Raw genomic sequence first — 25904 nt, 5'->3', positions numbered from 1 at the left:
ATTAATTCATTATTTATTCATTGTTAATAAACGTATCTTTTATAATGCAACTCTCATTTTGACTACCTGTTAGTGTGGAGAGAAAGAAGGAGAGAGAGAGAGAGAGAGAGAGAGAGAGAGGTATCGGTGCCAGAGAGAGGTGGAGAGAGAGAGAGAAAGAGAAGGTCGCAAGCCACTAGTTACTTGGAATAGAGAAAGGAATGTTGTTTGCCTGATGCTCAAGTTACACGTTTACCAAATGAATAATGAGGAAATAACCTCATTACAGGTTTGGTGGCAGCGGTATTATTTTTGGAGGCATATAATTGAGCTGTCATGTTGAGAGTTACGTCTTTGAGACAAATTTTTGAACACATTAGTCATATCCTGGAGTTAATTTTGTGAAATGCGCTTACTTCGTGCCAGTACAGACGATTTTTTCTGTAGAATCATGAGTTTTCCAAACTTGTGTGTCTGACTGGACATTTTTTATGCTGCTGTTCGAGCATACGTCCGCAGGCGGATTTTCTGCTGACAGGCGATGTGATGAGCCATGTGCTGACTCTTTTCCTCTGATGGTGATAGCTCAGAGCTTTTGCAATATCTGGAAATGTTGACAATAGCATTTCACGAGAGCGCATGTGTGAGCTGATTCGATACAGTTTTGAATATGCCTTTTCCGTGATAGTCTGAAGTCCCGTGAAACCGTTATAAGTGATACTGTGTGTATGTGTAACAAAACAAGTCAACCGCCAAAGACGTTACAAGTTGGCGTGGTTTGGGCAATTCAAAGAGTGCCACGCATCTCTATATCCCTTCTTGATTGGCCCTTGTGTCTTAGGAGCCAGATTAACCAATCAGCTTCTTGCATAACGATGCTGTGTGTAGGGGGCATTTGAAACAGATTGCCGATCGGTCAAATCAGTGCGTTAGCAGGTCCCATAGAGAACAGACAAACTGGGTCGAGAGTGCCCAGTGCCTCCGCAGTCCCATTCCCGTCGGCCGCCACACAAAGACGTGCGTCACCATGAGTGTCAATAAGTCTAACATGCCGTCCGTTTGTGCACTAGTATAGTTAACATAATAAATACAGGCCACCTGTGTAGCTAAGAAGAATACACCTGTGTTAAACATTTCATCGATTATTATTTTTGCATGTCCTACATCGCATGCACGTGAACTCCTCTCTCTCCTGTTTTTTTTCCTTCATATCCCGAACCCACAAATGACCGAGATCAGGTCATATAATCTTTGGTGTCAGGTGTGGGGTTCCTGAGTTCTGTAAGGTCCTGTGGTGTCTTACGAGTCTTGTGGGGTGCTATGAGGTCCTGTGAGATTATATAAGGTCTTCTGAGGTCTTATGAGGAGTCAAACAAGCGTTAGTGCTAAATCATTTTTGGCGACAAACAGTGATATGAGGTGAAATAAACATGGATACGAGAGAAAATTCGATGGATGGTGATGACGAGGGAAATGGTGAAACGAATGAACTGGATAAAAACAGTTATGGCTAAAGCAATCAGCAGAAAAGTGGCGAACCGTGCTAAGTACGGGAATAATAAATCGAGTGGCCCTACCATTTCGAAATGCACAGTGCCAACCAGAAAGACAGTGTACAATCACAACCCTATGATTTCGAAATGCATAGCGCTAACCAGAAAGACAGTGTACAATCACACACCCTACAATTTAGAAAAAAAAAAAAAAAAAAAAAAAACGCAGTGCTAACTAGACAGACAGAGTGCGATCGCAGATATCATTAATAAATTATCGCTGTTAGACAGTTTCGCGACCGAATTTGATGACGAACAGGCGAGAGAATAATTTCAATCGGCGAAAGTATTCACAAAATATTGAAAAAATCCGTACGAGACATACGAACAGACAAAGAGTAATGTGGGAGAATTCAAAATCGACGGTTGCAGCACCAAATTCAAACGACGGTGGTGGCACCCGAACACCCTTCGTGACCCTTCGTGACCCCCCGAGTAACCGACTCGTGTAGCAGACCAAGTAGAGGAGTAACGAACGTGTTTTGAACGGAGAGATGGCGAGCAGTCCAACCTCACGAGGAAGGACGGAAGTTGGCAGTAGCAGGAGATGGCATGGAGGTAATGCCGGGAAGGTAGTACCCCAGGCTACCCCAAGTGCTGTGCGGGACTGTTCTACAGTGCCTGGGAACAAGACGTAGAAGACGAACCTGTCCACCCACGAGTCAAGAATACTGGGACAGACAGAGGTCGACCAGAGCCTCTCCCCCGTGACTCCGTGGGAAGGGGGAAGTCCACTCTTACTTCTGATCGCGACCTATCGAAGAGTAGAGGGATGATGTTAAGGTGAATAGTGCAGAAGTTCCCTTACCAACCTCGACCTGTGAAGGAAGTCACGATACCTGCCTAAGGTATGGATAGGATCAAGCGATGTTAGAATAAGGAATAGCTGATAGACGTCAGATGACAGCCAGCAAACCAGTAAGAGTATCCAGGCTCGATGTGAAGAAGATACAAGCAAACTAATAGCATCAGTAGCGGATCGCCGGCACCGCTGCTGGCACTAATAGAGTTGCTGACCTGTGAGCAAATTGCATAGAAAACGGGAACATCTCAACCGTATGGCAGAGAGGGACAGTTACGGGATAGTGTCTTGGGACACAATGGGGATGTGATGAGAGGATACCCTTCACACCCCCGGAGGTGAGAAACCCTGCCCCACCTAGAGCCGACGTGATTGCTAAAAGTTGTCACTGATAGTAATATTGGTATTAGTTTGACTGCACAATGAACGAGTTGTGTAGCCTTTAGTAGTGTAATCAATAGCATGTTGTGTTAGGGAAATGCAGATAGGGAATTTGTGGACAGTAACATTAGGAAAAAAAGTGTATAAAAAAATTAAGAGAGAGAGAAAAAAAAAAGGATGTTTCTCTTAGGCCGTGTTCTGATTATAGTTAAAGTATCGCGAACGACAATGCATTCCATTTGTCCCCATTGAAGAACTATGATTAAGATTTAAAGACAGAATTATTAACGTAAGTTCGTTAAAGTGTTCGTCTGAGTAAAGTAACAAGACTGATATATTTGTTGAAGAAATTATTAACGAAAATTCATTAAAAGAGTTTGAGTAAAGTAACGAGACTGATATTTTTGTTGAAATAGTAGTCTGAATTTCATTGAAAAGAGAAGTAATTTTTAAATTTGATAATGAAGTGAGAACAAATTGTATTTTATCCCTGATGCAGAAATGTCCTTAAGAATGTTAATTTCTCGACAAGATCGTAGGATCGAGCAAATGTTAGAGTTTGCCATTGTGGGGATTGATCATAAAAAAAAAAAAAAAAAAAAAAAGAGTAATATGAGTAGCAGACGCTCTTCCCAAGACATGAGCCACAGAGAGAGAGAGAGAGGAACTGCGAGGCACACAGTTAATTGTTTCAGTTGCACCTGTGGGTGAGTTGCACAGAAAACAGAAGCAAGTGAGTCAGCTGTTGTGTGAAATTGCTGAGCGATTGCCATGGAAGTGTACATGTGATGAGTGAGGTACCTGGGAGTATACATGTGTTGGCTGTGTGAGGGAGTTGACTGACAAGTCACAGTTTTCTGAACATGCAATAGATAAATTCTTCATAAAAGAAAGAAAGAAAAAAAAAAGTAACTTGTTGTGCCGCCCTTCCTCCCTCTTCGATAAAGCAAATCAACCACATAATTTGTAAGTACCTGTAGTTGTCTTGCGTAGCATACCAGCGCGAGTCATGAATAAATGTGTCCGTCACAAAGTGAATAGAGAATATCATAAAAACATGCTTATGCACTTTTATTTCAAGTCAGTTATTGCTGAGAAATTGATGTCTAATAAAAATAAAAATTCCTTTTGTTACAGTTCCAAGCATATAATGAGTGAGTCTATGTGATCTAACTTGATTATTTTTTATTGCATTATTGTTTTTTTATTCCATTATTGTTTTTTATTCCATTTCAAGTAGTACTAAACATCTTTTTGCAATGTATCTGATTTTTGTCCATCTCTATTGATGCCAATTATGCTGTGTCCAAAATTTCATATCGTTGCCAACGCTGTTTATACTTTGTCAGAAATTTATGATCTTCCATCGATGATGTGGGAATATGAGATTATTTTGAAAAAAAAGAAGTAATTTTTTGTGTGTAATCTTTGAATTTTGATTTTTTATTTTCTTGTTTTAATTTTGTGCAGAAGGGATTCAGTAAGTTTTCTTATACTTTTACCAAATTTCTTATGAGCAATATTTCATTTTTAACTCATGTTATGTGAATTTTTATTTATGAATTTAACTTTTTTTAGCTGGAGCTGTGACTATCCATTTTCTTATTGATATCATTGAATGTGAACCTAAATTTGTTTTTCTGTATGACACATTGTGAGGCGTGAGATTCATTTGTTGTAACATGTGTTTGTAACACGCCAAATGGCCCTACCATAATAGTTTTAAATTTTGCACAAATTGGACGGTACAGCACTCAAAGGCGGTGTGGCACTCAAAGAAGAGCAACAATACGCAAATCATAAGATCACTGTATATCTTGCGGGACGCAAGAACTGGGGAGGGAGTGATGAGCTGATTCGATACAGTTTTGAATATGCCTTTTCCGTGATAGTCTGGAGTCCCGTGAAACCGTTATAAGTGATACTGTGTGTATGTGTAACAAAACAAGTCAACCGCCAAAGACGTTACAAGTTGGCGCGGTTTGGGCAATTCAAAGAGTGCCACGCATCTCTATATCCCTTCTTGATTGGCCCTTGTGTCTTAGGAGCCAGAATAACCAATCAGCTTCTTGCATAACGATGCTGTGTGTAGGGGGCATTTGAAACAGATTGCCGATCGGTCAAATCAGTGCGTTAGCGGGTCCCATAGAGAACAGACAAACTGGGTCGAGAGTGCCCAGTGCCCCCGCAGTCCCGTTCCCGTCGGCCGCCACACAAAGACGTGCGTCACCATGAGTGTCAATAAGTCTAACCTGCCGTCCGTTTGTGCACTAGTATAGTTAACGTAATAAATAAAGGCCACCTGTGTAGCTAAGAGGAATACACCTGTGTTAAACGTTTCATCGATTATTATTTCTGCATGTCCTACATCGCATGCACGTGAACTCCTCTCTCTCCTGTTTTTTTTCCTTCATATCCCGAACCCACAAATGACCGAGATCAGGTCATGTGTACGAGTTTGCTTTCTGGACATCTCCAGTCAATAAAGTTGTCCAGTCGATAAAGTCGCGATGTCGAGAAATTCCGTAACTTTACATGGGACATTTCTTGGGAAAAACGCGGGGGGTTATGCATATTATACATATATTATATATTTTGTGATTGGGGAAATTTACTTGTGGTTATCTTTATTTTTTTTTCTTCCTTTTCCTACGAGAGATATAATTGGGGGATTTAGGTTAAATAGCATTTCTTTTTGGACGGGTGATGTGATTTATCGGGGTTGTTATTTACGTAAATGGGAGTTTGACATTAAGTCTCATTGTGATTAATTGTATGAGCAGTAAAGGGGTTTTCCTGTTAAACATTGGAGATTTTTTACTGATTTTGTGGGTTGTTCAGTTATTAGAGCTTGAGAGAACATTTTTTGGGTCTGGGCGTGTTACGTGATTTTTTTTTTCCTTGGGCTCATTACGATTTTTTCTTTTTTTTTCTTGTGAGAACATTCGAGTTTTAAATGTGAGTGCAGAAGTCCGTGGAGTTGCTGTGATTTCTGAGTTGCGTGTGCTGATGTGTGAGTTTGGAGAATTGAGTTGGAGAACTTGATGTTTTTTTTTCTTTGAGAGTTGTGATAATGACTTATGATTTATTAGTAGTCATATTAAGGGAGTTAATTCGGAGACGTTCAGTTAGTATTTCTGACTTTTTGAGATCGTTGTTTGATAGAAGTAGTATGTCTGGGGTTAATTCTTTTTAGATTGACCAGTGACTTGACTGACATACTAACACACCAAAAAGTCGTTTCCTACCAGCCGTGCAGAGAGTGTTGCTGTCGTTTTGTGCAGGGTGATTACAAGAGTTTCCACGATGGTGATCACGAGAGTTCTACAGCGTTTCTTTTGGGGATCTGCAGAAGCCGTGAGAAGTCTTCTACAATGAGGGAGGCATTCCGTCTTCCTTTAGCCTGCTACAGTTTGAGCAGCAAGTTGCAGACAAAGAGGGATATTCAAGAATCCTAAATGAGAGAAAATTCTAGTGTTATTTGGAGATAAAAGCGTAACAGACTTCATTTTATAATGCCAGAGACGTGCAGTTATTACTTATATTTTATTTTGAGCCGGCCAATGTGTTTTATATTACATAAGCTATTTTGTTTGTCAATTTTGCTAGGCGGGAGCTAGCATTTCGAGGGCCGAGCTATGAGGGCCTAGGGTTTTGATTAATAATATATTGCCAATATGTTCGTTGTGACCTATGGAATGTGGAGAAGCAACGACCCGAGGAAAGCTGATGAATAGTTTCTGTGGGTGGCGTGACATAAAACTGCATAGTAAGACAAGTCAATGTACGACAGTTTATGAACTCTTCTCAAAGTGCCTTTGTGAAACTAGTTGCAACTAGTATTGTGAGGCGCTAACGAACTGTGCGTTCGTGTGTGCGTGTGCGCCTCTTCTATTGATAATGTATGATACGCAAGTCTATGGGGGATTTGGCATAGAGGCGGCTTTGAGAGAAAGGCAGGATGCCGTGGTGCTCACCGGGAGTCTCTTTATAATATAGTGCTTTAAATATTCCGGCTGCTTGGGTGAGTTTTGAACTGTTTTAGCCAAAGAGTGGCTTGTTATCTATTTGACATTTTTATAAGAATATCCAATCTTTAATCTCTGATTGTTAAACTTGTGTGTGTACTTATGGGGTGTGTTCTATGTCGTTGAAACAGACGGTTCTAGCAAAGGATCATGGGGGACCGAGAGGGAGTCCCGATGGGGAAATAGACTTTTGGTGACTAAATACTGTTTAGACATTTTTGTTGGGGTTTTAATTGAATTGATTCATTATTTATTCATTGTTAATAAATGTATCTTTTATAATGCAACTCTCTCATTTTGACTACCTGTTAGAGTGGAGAGAGAGAGAGAGAGAGAGAGAGAGAGAGAGAGAGAGAGAGGTATCGGTGCCAGAGAGAGGTGGAGAGAGAGAGAGAAAGAGAAGGTCGCAAGCCGCTAGTTACTTGGTATAGAGAAAGGAAAGTTGTTTGCCTGACGCTCGAGTTACACGTTTACCAAATGTATAATGAGGAAATAACCTCATTACATATATATAAATATACATAATGTATTTGTAATAACAACAAATCCCTCTTGGCTTCAAGATGTCTTCACACTTTCGGATACGATAGTTACTACATGGAATAATAAACAATTCTGACGCCCGAAGCAGCACTCGAACTGCCATCCAGTGGTATCAGAACGAGATCACGTTATCCACCTGACCATGATAAGGATAATAGTCTACCGCCTTTCATACCATATATACCTGCTCTTAAGGCGTAGTATTATATACATTATATATATATATGTATATGTATATGCATATATATGTATCTTTGTTATATATACATACATACATACATATATATATATATATATATATATATATATATATATATGTGTGTTGTGTGTGTGTGTGTGTATGTGTGTGTGCGCGTGTGTGTGAGTGTTTTCCTTCTGTTTTATCTAACAACTCTTCGTAGGCCAAGTTTCGAATTTAAAAGACTCTTCCGCCTTTATATCTTTATATATATATACGTATATATATATATATATATATATATATATTATATATATATATATTATATATATATATAATTATATACATATAATCAAGTATCAGTCCACAATTATGTAAAATGTGTATTAAAAATACATAAAACGCGGGAGCTTTCGTCTACTTGATCAGTAGACCTCATCAGCCGTACTGATTTTTTCTTTTCAAAAATTATATACAAAAAAGTTACGAAGGGCAGGCAGGACTCTGGAAACGTCTCCAAGGGAGATAACCACCAAAACAAACTCTCTTAATTATGTTATTCCCTCGTTCAAATGTCTGGCCAAAAGACGAGCCGATCGTCGTGGTTGAACTACCTCCTCTGTGTGTTCGGCTGTTCCCTCGTCCAAAACTTCTGCATCGACACCTGCAATGGGGGTTCTTCCTTCCAATGCCTGGGCAGGAGAAAGAAAGACAACCTGGGCAGTAGGAGTGGTGCAAACAACGTCTGTTCTAATATTTACAGTTTTAAGAACCAAATAATTTAAAAATGCATCCTCTTGGGTAAATCATTTACCCAAAAGGATGCATTTTTAAATTATTTGGTTCTTAAAACTATATTGTATTGATATAATATCATTAGTATGTGTGTAGATCCTCGAAAAGATCCTCGGAAACTTCCTGAAATACATGCTGATGACTTCAATCTCTCATTTGCATTTGCTGAAGACTTGCTGAACAAACTAAACAAGCTGAATTTCGAATTGCGAGGAAGAAAGAAGTTAATATCCTATCTGATTAATACAATTCCAGCTTTCTAGAGTAAACTGTCGTTATTCTCTGAACAGCTGGGTGAGGCCTTGGGTCATCAAAACCCTGAATTTCACGAAACGCTGCAAGAGTACAGTGGCAGTCAGCGTTCGTGCCCAGCAGTTGTAAGAAGCAGCACAATGCGTCTCAGTCAGGAATTTGAGAAGAGGTTTCAAAATTTGGAGGCTTGTGCTGACAGACTTAAACTGTGTTCGATGCCAATGTAATTCGGTAAAAAGAAATTATAAAAAGTGTTTTGTACATGATATACATATCTATCTATCTATCTATCTATCTATCTATCTATCTATATATATATATATTCTTAAAAATCACAGTAGATGCACTTGAACTCAATAAATAAGCGAATACCACAGGAAAGTGATAGGCAGATAATACTAAGATATTATCAAGGATAATGTCTTAGTAAAGACGAAAGCGCTTGGATTTCTGCCTATCATTTTCCTGTGGTATTCGCATATATTATATATATATATATATATATATATATATATATATATATATATATATATATATACTATATATATATGTGTGTGTGTGTGTGTGTGTGTGTGTGTGTGTTTGCATTTATATCTATAAACATATATTAATATTAATCCTGCTCAGGAATAGTGCCGCTAATAAACTAATGGTCAGTAAAATATTGAGAGTGAAACATTACAACATAATAGGAATTGAGATAAGAAATGAGAACGCGCTCAAGAAAAACCCGGAGGTAACTACATTGGTTTGAGCACAAAAGTCTGGTCTTCGTGACGCACATTCACTTTCGAGCGAACGAAACACGACTACGGGAAATTACTGCTACTTACGAGTATGAGGGAATTGAACAATGAAGCCTGCAGACTCTTCATTGATACTTTTTTCTGTTCGTGGAGTGACGTCAATTACCATACACGGCAGGATTGATGAGCAACCCATTTCAAACCAGTTTTTAAATCTCTTTAGAAACAAGAGCAATCACTCATGGGAATCCGGTGGGTAAAGGACGGGAGAAACGACTTGATCAAACTTCGGAGACATTTTCAACGTGATTCACATTCGAGAGAATATGAGATGGTTTCCATAGCAAAAAATAGGCCACTCTATGCCGATTTCTCCCAAAAGTTAATAGTCTCGTGATTGTTCCCAATCCAATATAATTAACCACTTAATATTGTTTAATCGTTAACATACGTAAGCAAAATCCTAATTTCATCCAGTTTTCGTTGGCGGACTAATTTATCAAAAAGCCACTACAAAAACCGTATGAAAAACTAACAAGAAAAAACATTATGAGGAAACAGTTTTGTGAAAGTTTTCAGATTAGGAAATATGGTGATTGGATCAAGATATTAGAAGATTAGACAGAGGGTAAAAAGGAAATGTGTCGAACAGACCTTTCTTGAAAAGGGAATCAATCCAACAAACAGGATACTGAGCATACTGGTTTCAGGCGGCGAATCCTGTCAGCTCCGGTTTGACTGCAGTGCCTTGGTACTATTTCCACCATTTGACATGTATCTAACCATTGTAAATATCTTCATTTCGATTGTTATTTTATTTCCCAACTTTAAGGACAGTAATTTCACATTTTCGTTCCCATTTTCCTTCCAACCTTTCTTCTTAAGCGGTGAAAGTGCCCCAGTGCTTGACCTGACAACTTAAATTTCAAGAAATTAAATCAACATTAAATATCCTCATAGCCCCCATTGCACGCTAGTTTTTCGATCCTAACCTAACCCATCCAAGGGCTTTGCTCCCATGACTCACATCAACCTATGATAAGCCGTCAATGAATTATGATACTGCCACGCAGCTTTCGATCAGTTTTAACTTACTGACTCGCAACAAATTTCCCAAATATCAGTATGATGACTACGCGTAAGAATGCGTCGAAATGTCTCAACAGAGAGCCCCAACTATCAGCGGCTACAAACGCCGTGCTTCTATACTAATTGTAACTGATGCCAAACTGTAATGTTCACGATCCTTAAATCAACAGATAATAACGGTAGATATAATCTGTGTTTTAACTATCATAATATTCCATGCCATGAATATGCAACTACACAAAAGAAATGTGAAAAATGATACTGTTATTCAAAAACACTAACTCAACTACAAGTGGTCTGTATCCCATAGTTAGCTACAAAAGATCAATTTTCCATTTATGTTGGTGGCTCTTTTCAATAAATTATGTTTGCACGAAAAGTAATCAAATGAACACAATAATGAAAATAGGTTTATGAAATCACATAACTCTATTCATGGAAAATGAAAAAGCAACTACAGGCCAAAGAATCAAAGAATTACATTAAAGACCTTTAAAGTAAATTGACATCTCCCTGAAACATTAACAGTGTTTGCATGTGTGTGTAAGTGTTCGTGTCCTGTTTGTATTTCTGTCTAAATGTTATGTAGTATTTATACAGATCAATTTTCTAGATAGAATTACCATTCATTAAATCCTGTCTTCCACATTATATTTAGGTTACCAAACACATTCACAATGAGGACGAAGTGGCTGAACACAAGATTCTCATTATTGAAGTTTATCCTTCTCCTGTCGCTCTTGGGAGGATTCACTTACCTGCACTGCATTATTCGCTTTACGGACATCGGAAAAAAGCAGTATGTATCCACCCTCCCCTATTACCTCACCCCCCCTCTCTCTCTCTCTCTCTCTCTCTCTCTCTCTCTCTCTCCTCTCTCTATTTAGGCAGACTGAGTATTTCTTTGTCTGTCTCCATTATTTTTGTACATTTTAAAAAAATTAGTTCTAAAGCATCCACGTAATTCACGTTATACCTTCCCCGGTAAAGTTTAATTTTTATACCCGATACAGATTTTCCTACTGAATACTGCTATAAAGGGATTTGTTTAATATACATTTGGATTAAGTTCAAGGATATTTTGTAGAACTTTTAAAGCTATCAATATTTGATTATTCAATCTCATAGTAGGTACTGATTTCCTCCAGAGATCATTTCTTAATAAACCAGCTCTTCTGCATAGCTATATCTATTTTTCCTAATTTTCTGCTGACATGTTTCATTAATGTTCATTTTGGTCATGATTTACCATTCTATTATTTGCAATAAAACTATGTTTATACTTAAACTTTATTTTTAGTCTGGTCCTTAGAGATACAGGTGCAGAATTCAGGTTATATGATCAACGTAAAAAAAAAAAAAAAAAAAAAAAGGCACCAAAAAAAAAAAAAAAAAAAAAAAAAGGCGTGTTTAATTTGACAGGGACTTTCGATGCAAACATGGAAACTTTGTCGGATCGGTTAAGATAAGAAGTGTAACAATCTTTTTATTTTTCTTTTTTTAGCGTACTTATTTCCCCTGAATGGGTGTTCCGTCAAAATGAAGCAACCTGTAGTCCTGTAACCAACATAGCGTTTTTAAAAAACCACAAGTGTGCCTCTTCTGCAATACAGGTATGTTTTGTTATTTAGATGGTAAGTTATTAATATCACTTTATCTATTTCTCTGTGGATTGATTCTTCCACCACTTGAGGCTTGCAGTAACCTTTCTCTTTCATATAATGTTTTGTTTGTGGCTATCTTTTTGATAAGTTGTTCCAAGGATTACTGCTGTTTTCGGAAGGTTAGCTGAACATGCAAGCTTTCCTTCTGTTTGGAGGAAGTGAAACATTGCCGCATTACCTAAGGTACTAAGTCCGTCCTCTTGGGCATCGGAATATATGCAGATTTCAGTTATTCCTGTTTAACCTAAGGTTTTAGATTACAGTTTGTATTTCATAAAGTTCTTGATACCTGTGAAGCACACTCTGTCAATATCTAACCTCATGCAGTGCGCTCTTGACGAGGGGCCACAGACATAAGGTCGGTTTAGAGTTTAGTGCAGCCTTTGACTGTGAATCATGAAGCACTAATCTACGAGCTAGGATTATTGAGAATCTGTGAATGGCCAGTAAAGTAGTGGCTGGTGTTCTTCAAGGCAGTGTTCTTGGTTCTTTGTTAGTTATTATCTACGCCTAATGACATTGGCAAGGTTTGGAGAACAAACTTATAGCAAATGCCAATGATACTATTCATCTAGCTTTTGTTCCATTTCTGCATACTAGGTCTATGGTTAAAGAAGTCTTGAATACCGATCTGACACGTCATGAGTGGATTAGGCTTTGAGATATGAACCCTAACCCTTAAAAACTAAAAGTATGATAGCTAGCCTTTCTATCCTGATTTTCATTTAAATGGTACGTTTTTATATGTCAGTAACTGTTTTAAGATTTGGAGTGTAACTTTTGCTAAGAAATTGACTTGAGAATCATATACTCGTACATAATCTTGGTTCCTATGTTTCTCAAAAAGCTGGTATCTTGTAGAAATGTTTTCAGGTGTTTGGTAATGAAGCCATCATATTTAAGCGTTTTGACATTCTTCTTTCTTGTTATGAGAAAAGTTCTCAAGTTAGGTCTTCTGGTGCTGACTCTCACGTGAAACTCTTTGACAGAGTTATGTCATTAGTCAATTTTATTTTGCCAACTCTTGATGTTGACTTGTGGCATAGACGTAAAGTGACTTCATTATGTATGTTGCATAAAATGAACAGTAATGACAAAAATCCTCTGGCCTCTTCTTTAGCTGACATAGCTGTTTTTGTTTGCATCACTAGACAGTTACTGCTGCAACACTAGGCAAGCACTGCTGCAACTCTAGGCAGGTGGTGTTGTCATTTTCTAATATCAGGTTTAATACTATAAAGTTTCCTAGGAATTGTAGCTTGACTACAACTAAAATGTGGTATAATTTGCAGCTGGAATCCTCTGATCCGAAGACCACATTCATTCCTGCTTCCTGCTGACGTCTCCTAAATTCACATGTGTTTTTCTGTTTCCTTATGGCCATTTATTCGTCATTTTTTCTGTAACTTGTCTCTCTCTGAAAGTTGATTTCCCTTTGGAGCCCTTTTGGGTTTATGGTCTGTTGGCACTGTCCATAAGGGTCTTCAGCTGGAGATTTAAAGAAAGAAAGGAAGAAAGAAAGCTGATGCTTGTAACTGGACATTTGCAACTGCCATCTAATGGCTGTGTGCAGATGTCTCCCTTTATCAGTTGATGTCTAAATGGAGATCGCTTAATCTAGCATTTGACTTTGTGTGTCGCTCTCTTTCTCTTTTATTTAATACTGAAGCCCAAATATGGGTAGCTTCCTTTATCAGTTGAAGCCCAATGTTGGCACTTCCTTTATCAGATAAAACCCAAATGTAGGCGCTTCCTTTATCTGCTGAAGCCCAGATGCTGGTCGTTTCCTTTATCAGCTGAAGTCCAGGTGTTGGTGGCTTCCTTTATCAGCTTCAGCCCAATGTGAGTAGCTTCCTTAATCAACTGAAGCCCAAATGTGGGTTGCTTCCTTTATCAACTGCAACCCAAAAATTAGGGATGCTTCTTTTACCGGCTGATAAATATAAATGGGTTTTTCCAATTACCATTTGAAACTTGTGTATGGTTCTTTTCCTGTATCAGCTGATGTTTGTTGCTTGTGTGCGCCTTTACAGCTGTCACTGATGCTTATTTGTTAATCTATTCGTCTGTCAGCTGTCTTATTATATCTTTTCTTAATATTGAATGATTCAATTTTACAGTATATATATATATTATATATATATATATATATATATATATATATATATATATATAAATTGAATAATATATATAAATGTATAAATCTAAGTATGAAATTGTAGAGAAAGATGCCTAGAATGAACATCTGTCGATGAAGTGAGAGACTTTAGACGTAAGAATGACAGTTCAAAAGAATATCTGCTGCGGGATGGAATGATGAAAGAAAAGACTATCATAAGAGTGAACTGGTGCAAAAACGGAGGCAACTTACAAACACGTACACGCACATACACACACACACACACACACACACACACATATATATATATATATATATATATATATATATATATATATATATATATATATATACATATATACATATGTGTGTGTATGTGTTTAATAGGTCTTCTTTTGAATTGTCATACTTACGGCTGAAGACTCTCACTTTATCGACGGATGTTCAACGTAAGGTTTTTTCTCTATCACGTGCTTGTATGTACGATTCTGTTTCATCCATTATCTGCTTACGTTTTATATTTAAAAAACAAAGCGTTTCATTTCCAGTAACGTTCGGAGGAAGTCAGTGCTATTCATTTGAAATAAAATGAAAGTGCCACCTTGTATATGAATTAGTTATATTCTCACTACTACCACTACTATTACTACTACTACTACTACTACTACTACTACTACTACTATCATTACAATGATTATCATCATTATTATTTCTCCCCTAGAACATTCTATTCCGCTACGGCTTCAACCACGACCTTCTCTTCGCTTTGCCGGAAACCGGGAACTACTTCGGTGGAAGAATGCCCTTCAATAATCTCATGGTTCGCTCCGCACCTTGGTTCAAGCTTGGCTTGAACATCTTTGCAATTCACACGAAATGGAACCACCAAGAGGTAATGACACACGAAGTGCATTTCTTACTTTAAACATATAATGGCAGCCGTTTTCTTCGTTGAGTAAGTCAATAATTTTGGGGTTGAGGAGTCCTCAATCTTCTTTCGTACCTTTGCATGCGAGAAAAATAAAAACAGTGGTAACAATGAATTCCCAAATCATAGGTGACGGACAGAACTACATGAGAAAGCTTGTTGATGTCACACACACACACACACACACTATTTTGCAGCTATTTTGCAATCACTAGCAATCATCAATGAAAATTTTAGTGCCTCTATTATACTAAGAAAATGTGACATCGTAATTGACTAATATGCTGGAAAATCACGTAACTACAATGGGGTAGTGTAAGAAAAATAACTATTAAAATTTTCTTTTTAGGAACAGATTTTGAACATTAATTGTTAAAATTTCGATCACCACTTGCATATAAAGGCCATTCTAAATTAGGAAACATTGTTTGCAAACTGTTTGCAAACACAGTTTACCGCATATTTGTTTCCCATCCAGAATGGGAAAAATTTAGTTTTTCTGTGTGTATATGTATATATCCACATGTATAACGTACATATGTATATGTTTATATATATATATATATATATATATATATATATATATATATATATATATATATATATATCATATATATATATATATGCATATGTATACATGCATATATGTATATATACACATGCACACTGTTTGTAGAATATATAATATATATATATATATATATATATATATATGTGTGTGAATATATATATAGTATATATATATATATAATATATATATAGTATGTATGAATGTGTATGTATATGTGTATTATTTATTTTCAATTCAGCCAGAAGCAACTCAGCATGACAGGCTCCTTATTCTAAAATCTTCTAAAATCCCCCTCGAGTGCATTAAAATAGGCAAGCAGAATACAAAAGATACTGCACCTACAAGCATCCTGACGACAATTGAATTCTGAACAGGCCTCAAGGTTGCTGTCGTCCTTTAAGGAGCTTCACCTCGTAAGACCTTCCCATAAGGAGGCCTAAAGCTTATTTTCTTTAACAAAATTATAATAAGACTATTTTGCTTGTCTACATATCGAGGTGATGAGTTAAATGAATACATTAGAGAAATTGAGGATATCCTTCATTATTATTATTATTATTATTATTGTTATTATTATTATTATTATTATAATTATTATTATTATTATCATTATTTTTTTTTTGTCTATCACAGTCCTCCAATTTGACTGGGTGGTATTTATAGTGTGGGGTTCTGGGTTGCATCCTGCCTCCTTAGGAGTCCATCACTTTTCTTACTATGTGCGCTGTTTCTAGGATCACACTCTTCTGCATGAGTCCTGGAGCTACTTCAGCCTCTAGTTTTTCTAGGTTCCTTTTCAGGGATCTTGTGATCGTGCCTAGTGTTCCTATGCTTATGGCTACTATTTCTACTGGCATATGCCATATCCTTCTTATTTCTATTTTCAGGTCTTGATACTTATCCATTTTTTTTTTTTTGTTCTATCACAGTCCTCCAATTCGACTGGGTGGTATTTATAGTGTGGGGTTCCGGGTTGCATCCTGCCTCCTTAGGAGTCCATCACTTTTCTTACTATGTGCGCCGTTTCTAGGATCACACTCTTCTGCATGAGTCCTGGAGCTACTTCAACCTCTAGTTTTTCCAGATTCCTTTTCAGGGATCTTGGGATCGTGCCTAGTGTTCCTATGATTATGGGTACAATTTCCACTGGCATATCCCATATCCTTTTTATTTCTATTTTCAGATCTTGATACTTATCCACTTTTTCCCTCTCTTTCTCTTCGACTCTGGTGTCCCATGGTATTGCGACATCAGTGAGAGATATTATTATTATTATTATTATTATTATTATTATTATTATTATTATTATTAATTCAACTTCAATATACAACGGCCAAAGCCTACGAGGGTCTGCTTAGCTCCCAGCTGTGCGATCTCTAATCGTTGGATCACAAGTATACAAAAGTCAATGGTATTAAGGAAAATTCCTCTTCTTTCAGTGCCTCTTGAACTATCTTATAGGCGATCTATATTTTCACCTTTATATCCGCGAATGTGTGCCATTCTGCTTATGGATATTACTAAGATTTAATAATCGTTTTCATCTCAGTTCACCACATGTTTAAACCACTGCAATATTCATGTACAGATGGTGCACTGCCTATACTCTGTTTTTTTCCATCTGTCCACCCGCCTGTGGTGTTTGCGTATGGTAACACTGCGTCCCGGGCTTTAGATAGTTACGCTATGTGTAAGTTTTAGGTAAATAAAAGGATATCTGGGTGTACATTTGCAACTGAAAACTGTTTTAATAATTTACTGTATGCAAATTACACCGTTAATATTCGAAATAGGATATTGTTATTATTGTTGAATGTAAGCTGAATGTAACCCTCTAAAGCCCGGGACGCAGTGTTACCTCACGCAAACACCACAGGCGGGTGGACAGATGAAAAAAAAAAAAACCGAGTATAGGTGATTTCTCCAATTAATCTTTGCTCAACTTTGCAGGTGAAGGACATCATGCCAGAGGGTTCGGTGTACATAACAATCTTAAGAGAACCAGTTGCTCTGTTTGAGTCGCTTTTCACCTTCACAAATATGGGAAAGGTGAGAAAGTCCTTATATTACATATTTAGTGTTTTGGACACACAAGCAAGATTTAAATCGAATTCATCTCACAGTTCCTGCGAGAGACTATTTTATCCATATGTGTCATCACGTTTCCCACGATTAGCTTCTGTTTCACACGAGAATTGGTAGTATAAATCTTCTCTGCAAATATGAAAACATTAAGGAGACTTTTGGAAAAGTTCTTACAGTTCAGTGTAGAATGGTTCATCATCACCTATTGGTCTTCGGTTTATTTTATGTGTTTGCGTTAATTGTCAATCCGTTATTTATCACTCATCACAATTTTAATAGCTTTCTCAGATTAAGTAGGATAGATTTTGAACAGCATTTGATTCAATATCTTGATTGAATGTGAGTTAACACCAATTTCAGACAAATTACTATCAAAAAAGGCAAACGATTTTAGCCTAAAAATGTGACCAGAAGTGTAAAGACATTGAGTTATAGCACGAGCGTCTATTAGAACTATTTTGAGGAAATTATATGAAATATGAGTAGCCTACTTAATTAGAAGCAGACTACCAGAAGGACGACGGAATTTCCGAGCAGACCTCCCCTACTGAATCTTAACAACTGAAGATTGACAGAATTCCTGAGCAGCTCTTCTTAGCATATTACTAATAACCGAATTAAGTTAGTCTATGTTTTTAGCACTACAGACAACAGATATAACAGATGCATCAGTGGCGTATAACAAGCACATTTCTTCTAAAGAGAAAACAATTCTCTTCGGGGTTGCAAGAGGCTTGTACTAAATATACATAACCTGTATAAAGAGTTTAACAAAACCTCATGGTATTCACAATCACAATAACTATGGATGGAGAAATTATGCCTTCTGCCTTATATTCCGAGTTCTGCTATACATAGACAACCAAACCTTACAAGATGGCATGATGCGGTGGTCACTATAGACAGGGCCAAAGAACTCTAGGACTTCCGAGACTTATTTCCAAATATATAGATTTAAGCAATTTAGACAGAAAACGGAGGTATATCATTGGAAAATTAATTCACGGTAAAAAAAAAAGTTAGAATGCACTGAATACTCAAATATTTTAAATTTCCTTTTGCAAGACCATGGTTCAGTTGAATACAGCTAAAGAGAATGAAAAGCATAATAACCATGTTCTAAGAAGTAATTATCCTTTCACTATTTAGTCGACAGTACAGCAATAATGAATCTTCATGTAACACTAACAAGAAGAAATATCAATGATCCATAAAATGGAAAGTCCGGAGACTTTTTGGTCAAGATAGTAGAACCAAGACCAACTCAGACCCAGGACTAAGTCTGCTCAGATAGCTCGAGGGAAACTGTAATGACACATAAGAGATTTAAAAATGGAAAAAGAGTAAACTTAGAGATAAGGCCTTGTTACAATAACTGGATCGTTCCTGGATAGTGACCCCAAGCCTTTTTGGGGTCGTTATCTAGGACTAATATTTCTTGAGAGTCATTGCTTTTATTATTTTTGCAGGCTTTTGTTTATGTTTTTAGGGTAATCGCCAACGGGCTTGTACTAAGCATGTCGCAAAGGTGGATACATACCGGGTTAAAAACCCTTGTGAGTCACTATCTAGAAGATCCCAATACCCTACCAGCCAAATTTTGTTTGGATAAAAATGTAACTGATATAGAAGCTAAGGCAAGGCTGGTAGTACGGTACGGTATGGAATGTTTTTCCGTACTTCGCACCTGGCTAAAATACAGTACCATAATTTTGTATCATACCCTCAATAATTTTTCCGTACCGTACAGTACGGTAAGGATACCGTACCGTAATTCCGTGCCTTTATCGTACTATAAGCTAACTCAATCTACATCAGTAAAATCGCTTCTTTATTAAAATATCAAGGTTAACAGGTGTAAATTAGCAAAGGGACTTCATATGTACACGTCTATGCTGCTGCATATTAGTTAATACAAAAATTTGCTATATTAAAGTATAGAATAGTCTAACCATCACTGGAACTTAAAGGCATTGCCTAACGTTACCATGTAGAATTGATAACTAAAAAAATGAAATTCTCAGCATTCATTAAGGACAAATATGCATTAGCAGTAATTGCTAAGAGATATACCCAAGCCTAAGGTAAGGTACGGTACGGAATTTGCCCATTTTTTCCGTACCTGAATTGTACCGTACCGTACTTTGGTAAAATTATCGTACCGTAATTCCGTACCGTACACATAGGCTAAATATCAACCGTACCGTACCGTACCGTAATGCCAGCCTTGGGCTGAGGTCGGTAACTTTCTATTCATTTTTCAGATCTGAGGTTAGATTGTCGATGGCAGTCAAGAGTAAAACCCACCAGCCACTTCTAAACCTTACTTTCCTGTAAGAGCTCCATAAATATTCATCTGCAATGGTAATTGGTGTGGAGGCTAAGTCTGTTAAATTTCTGTATACCCTCCAGAGGTGTAGGCTAGTTCTGTTGATGACACGCTCATACACTCCTCCCCCTTCCCCATCCCCTTAAAAAAAAGACCCTAGCAGTAACTTATAAACATTACTTTCACGTAAATACTTCAAGATTAGTTTTTAGCAACGGTTTAATCTATCCGTCAGGTAAACAATCAAAGCCTCGATGAGTTTGTGGCTACTCAAGACGTTAATGGGAAGAGGCATTACGGTTACTTGGGCTACAACCAGATGGCCTGGGATTTTGGCGTGCCAGGACCAGAGATCTATAACATTACTTATGTCCAGGAGATGGTATGCTATAACTTTTGATTTATTTGATACATTTTTCCATGCCTAGGTTAATAAATAATAGGGTGCGTCAACAATACAGTAAAACATTTCATAAACATACGTCGGTTAAGTGTCGCAAAAACATTTCTGAAAATAAGTCATCTACGCTCAGTGGTGAACGAAGCTTTGGCAAACACAGGATAAGCTCATGAAGCACCCGACTACCAATGAATCATTGATTTGTATTTAACATCTTTATGATGTGTATGCAATAACTCGGCCATGTGTATTTATATGCCATGTTTTACTGAAGTGTGGACGAACGCTTATTGCTATACAAATGTAACTCGTTTTGATTATTATTGTTATTATTATTTTGGTTAAAATGGTATAATTTCAGTTGATAATCAGATATGTACCTGATAGTTTTAGGAAATAGCCAATGTTTTGAAAAGTTACGGTGAGATTTAAATGGAATTAAAAATACCAACTAAGAACTTTACTGCGTATTTGACAGTCATTACAAGGTACGCAATCAGTGTCCCAGTTATGTTGAAACCTAGCAGTGAAGATTAGGAGAAATCTATCCCTTTTACTTAATATTATTTGTCGTCACGTCAAACACACTACCAATAGTCACTACTATAGTGATAAATCAAGACTGTTTAGTTTAATCAACTATGTTTCATTTCTGCTGTGATTATTATGATACATTTCCTTCTATCGCCACTTTGTTCCGTCTGAATTAATCTTATAGGCGAATCTTTCTTTTGAACTTGCTAAATCTTCCCACCCCGTCACTGTTTCATTTTGCCTGTTTACAGGTAGAAGAAGCCGATAAAGCCTTTGAACTTGTCATGATAGCTGAGAGGATGGAGGAGTCTCTGGTTCTCATGAGCCATTTGCTCTGCTGGGACATCACAGATGTTCTCGTTTTGAAAATTAATGCCAGGATGGCCGAGGTAATTAAAGCAAGATTGCATTTGTGTATTTTTCCTATTGTCCCTTACTTCTTTTCAACGACCTTTTAATAATCCCTCTGAACAAATAAATATCATCCACATCCGTCGACCTTTTGCTAACAATCTTTTTTTTTCATTCAGTTCAAGAAGGATATGAACGAAAAGACCCGGACTCTCTTAAGAAAGAAACTGGCTCCAGACTATCTCATCTACAATTTCTTCTCCCAGAAGTTTAGCAAGTTAGTGGAAGACTACGGAAAAGAGAGGATGAGAAGGGATGTGTCCAGACTTAAAAAGGCGACTGAACAACTCATGGCAGAATGTGGATTTGCCCAGGAAGCGAGCGGTGATATGATAGGGCCTAACAAACCTTGGTCAGATCAGGTATGAAGTTAACTAATGTAGTACAGCAAATCTAGGTAGATAGAAGTTCTCATTCAGGGTACTTTACAATTGATTGTATTGTTTGCGATGTGTAAATTCTCTTGTTATTGAAGTTTAATGTTGGTCTACTTCGTCGTCCTGCTTTGGAGTACTGTCATATTCAAGGTGTTCTATCGTTGGTTTCTCTCCGTAATATGAAGTTATTAAAGTCAATTTGTGTGGTCAGTGACTCCAACATTTCCTTCAAGCTAGTTGCTATTTCTTGTAGCTGCGCAGTAGCCTCATTAAGTTGATACAAAGGAGAGAGCCTCTACTCTCAAGCTGATTTGTGACACACATCAGGCCACCACGTCTTATTTGTACTCTATAGAGACCAATAATTTTTAAGCTGGATGACCATGAGTGCTTCTTCCAACTTTTGCCTTCTTTTGCTAATATTCATCCATCTTTAAGAAAACAGTCTGACATTTTGCTGGGTTAAGTCCTGCTCTTGTAATTCCCTTTTATCTTTTCTTTGGAAACAATACAGGAAAGGTTTATCCAGGAGGCAGTCACATTTGTCTAATCATGAAAATGATAGATAAATAGATAGATAGATAGATAGATCAGGATTTCAAATGTCTATTGCTTGTGTTCATACTAGGAATAATATTATGATAGAGTAACAGGCAGTTTAAGGTTACCAGTGAATCTCATTTGTAGACTCTCACAGGAGTCATCCCAATAGATTTTTTATTAAATGAAACGTGGATAATGGAGCACAGTAAAGTTAAAGAAGCTGGCTAGCTAAGCAGGAATAGACCGAAGAGCATGGATGACCAGGGCAAGGCAGAAAGCAATTCAAGAAAGCCTCAGATGGCACTATATACAAGTCAAACCAGTAAAAAGTTGTGTTCCAAAGCGCAGAGGTGCCTCTTGATTTCAAGACAATTCAATAACCATGCTTTCCTAACATAATATATTAGAGATAAAATATAAGGGATAGAAGAAGACAGCGCTATAACTATTAGGGAACGAAGAAAATGCAAGAACATTTAAAAAAAGAGCATTAAACTTGAAGTCCCACTTACACAAGAACTACGCAAAGCAACCAAGGCGATCCATAAAGCATGCAGACCTGGACTTAGGTCCAAGTAGTGGATTAAGCTTTAACCCCACCATATCCATGCAACACACCTTGTTACGTTCAGAGTAAACTTAGTTGACCTAGGTTATCATCATTATGAACCTGAAAATCTTCTAAGCAATGTATCTCTTTCACTAGGTTTCTGGCTACCAGTCGCTGTCTAAAGAGAGCAAATGCCAGCAGATGTCACGTTCAGAAATTTCCTTCATAAATCTCCTACGAAATAAGCAAAGGAATCAATTTCTGATGAAGTAAGTTCGAAATCCTGTTTCCATCCTTTTCCCGAAAAGCCCTTCCTTGCATGAGTGTGTGCTTGTCTGTGCTACTGGGAAATCAATGCTGAGATCGTCTAATGACGTTTCTTTGATGACATCTTTCTCTACTATAGAAATGCATTATTAGAATAACGTGACTTGGCAATAAACTTTTTTCCTAATTATTGTATCGTGTGTCATAGTATTTTTGTTTGTGTATAACGTATGCATAAGAAAAGATGATAATATTAAAATTTAGCTTCCTGTGGAGAGGATTCCTGTAGTCATGGGTGATATCTGTTCTAGATATGGACTGGGAAGGATGAATGGAAGAGATGCTTTGCCAATGGGGGCCATGGCGTTACAGGGTCCAGGGGACGTAGCTGAAAGGATCAAGCAGCTTCGGGAAGAACTCGTCTATAAGGTTCAGGCAGAATCCGTCGAGGGCAATGTCACCCACGGAGGCAAACTGAACCAGAGCCAATGATCTGGCTCAAGCTAAATTTTTAATCATATTTCTCACATTACAGTATGATGTCCGTTTTCCACATCAATATGTAAGTGTTGCCTTACTAGAGTGTGATATAACTATGGCAAAGTACTTTAAGAATAACCTTTCTGTTTTGATGACTTGTGACAGAGATTTTACTTTTTTATATATTATTTTGGGTATTATTGAGTTTTAAAATCAAAAGCACATTATATTTATTTTTTTACGTTTTTTATTGAAGGATAACAGGTATGGGATGATTTTTCTAAGGCAAACATATTTTATATATATTTTTTTAAAATAAATGTGTCAATACCGACTTGCATGTGTTGGAAATATCCTTCTTTAGAAAAATATAAAGATGGCAGATGCCACAGTATTAGGAACTCACTAAATAAAAAGGCATTTATATCCAGAAGGGTTGTGGTCTTACTGTCAGTATGGGGTCTTTTCCATACAAAAACTTTGAAAGCCATAAGCCTAAAAGAGTTCCCAAAATAAGAACTGAAGTGTACAAACTTGGGAGAATAGTAAGGATTTCAAAGGAACACATTCCTTCAGAGCTTCCGAATTAAGTAAGGACGCAGTGTTTATGGCTTAATTATTTCATTTTAGGCCTTGAATTCCTTTGGTTCAACGTACACATTTACAGTTATGTACACATGTATTCGGGACACCGGAACAAGAGGTGAAGTCTCAAGCGAAGTAAGAACATTTTAGGAACGTTACAGACCCAGCGGCCTTTTCATCTACTGAGGCTGGTCCTACCATAGGGAAGCAAGTGGGGTTTAGTGGGACCAGTCGTTTGATAAGTTAAGTATATCTTAGTTTTACCAGACCACTGAGCTGATGAACAGCTCTCCTAGGGCTGGCCCGAAGGATTAGATATTTTTACGTGGCTAGGAACCAATTGGTCACCTAGAACGGGACCTACAGCTTATTGTGGGATCCGAACCACACTATATCGAGAAATGAATTTCTATCACCAGAAATAAATTCCTCTGATTCTGCGTTGGTCGAGCCGGGATTCGAACTCCGGACCACCGGATTGGCAGCCGAGCCCGAAAACCACTCGTCCAGCGAGAACTAGTCGTTTGATAAGACGGACTTTGAGAATAAAGGTGGGGAAGAGGGGAAAGGGGAGAGTACCGCCTAGCATTGCTAATGTGGGGATTCAGTCTAAAATATTTTAATTTTAGGAATTTACCATCAAATATTCTACTCAATTGAACCCTGATAACTCCGTTCAACTGCGAGCTTCAAGGGTAAGATCATTTGAAGGATAATGCTTTTTTGTTTGCATTTGGACAACGACAATATTTTTCTTACTGAGGAATAATGGTTGCAGCAATTTATGCAACAGGAGTTCATGCAGTTATATATCGGCTCTAAGCATGCTAAATCTTTATTATTTAAAGAAAATTACTAGAAAGTAAAAACAATATAAGAAAAACAAACATTTTCCTAATTTGCGCCATTATACAGTGAGCTGTAGGGTAAGCAGGAAACCTGAAATTAAGGAAATAAGAAATGAAGTCCGAAAGATCATGACCTCATAATCCTTTTGAATATCAATTGCGACACTTAAAAAAAATGATTGTGTATGGCAACAGTATCTGGTTATGCAATACCAACGATGCTCTTCCACCTATGTTGTGAAATGTAACTATGAAGAGTTATAAGTTAGCATCTCGCTCAAGAAAACGACGTAGAATTTTACGGTATTAAAGTCTTAGCTATCTTACGTAACAAATGGCATTTTCATCTGTCAACATAAGTTTCGAGGACAGTCTGGTTATTGCGGGATAATCAAAGTTACCTGCACAAACTTCGGACCCAACACCCACGGCAGACGCGCTTAATGAACCTACACCCATGGATAATTCCTCAGTTCAAGACAGAAGTTATCCAGTCTGGGTTTAAGCTACACTTATAAGTTAATCGTCTGTATTGAACCCAGTCGACATTTTTTGAGGTGCTATAATCAGTGAGTGGAATGGGACAGGTTTGAAGATTAAAGAAAACAGTAATCCTCCGTTAGATAATTTTACGTGGATAGGAACCAATTGGTTACCTAGCAACGGGACCTACAGTTTATTGTGGAATCAGAACCACATTATATCGAGAAATTAATTTCTATCACCAGAAATAAATTCCTCTGATTCCCCGTTGGCCGAGCCGAGAATCGAAGTTCGGACTACCGGATTGGCAGTCGAGTGCGAAAACCACTCGTCCAACGGGGGACTTGTTTTAGGTCCAAATGAAATTAGCTACCACAGAGTCAG

General features: G+C 37.5%; 1 protein-coding gene across 3 annotated transcripts in view; it reads left to right on the top strand.

The window, feature by feature from the left end:
* Positions 1-23938, top strand: part of LOC135220905 (galactosylceramide sulfotransferase-like) — a 27916-nt gene extending 3978 nt beyond the window's left edge. For 2 of the 3 annotated variants that reach the window (XM_064258529.1, XM_064258531.1), the window contains exons 2-10: positions 11005-11145; positions 11851-11959; positions 14851-15021; positions 17579-17677; positions 20278-20424; positions 21228-21365; positions 21507-21749; positions 23014-23126; positions 23436-23938. In XM_064258529.1, coding sequence (XP_064114599.1) covers positions 11005-11145; positions 11851-11959; positions 14851-15021; positions 17579-17677; positions 20278-20424; positions 21228-21365; positions 21507-21749; positions 23014-23126; positions 23436-23616 — 1342 coding nt within the window. In that variant the 3' untranslated portion in view covers positions 23617-23938. Of the gene's footprint in view, positions 6740-11004; positions 11146-11850; positions 11960-14850; positions 15022-17578; positions 17678-20277; positions 20425-21227; positions 21366-21506; positions 21750-23013; positions 23127-23435 lie in introns of all 3 variants that reach the window. The other variant, XM_064258530.1, reaches the window with a different exon arrangement.
* The last annotated feature ends 1966 nt before the right edge of the window (positions 23939-25904 follow it).

The sequence above is a fragment of the Macrobrachium nipponense genome, chromosome 2 (genome assembly GCF_015104395.2).
Source record: "Macrobrachium nipponense isolate FS-2020 chromosome 2, ASM1510439v2, whole genome shotgun sequence".
Classification (NCBI taxonomy): domain Eukaryota; kingdom Metazoa; phylum Arthropoda; class Malacostraca; order Decapoda; family Palaemonidae; genus Macrobrachium; species Macrobrachium nipponense.
This window is presented reverse-complemented; position numbering and strand designations above follow the sequence as displayed.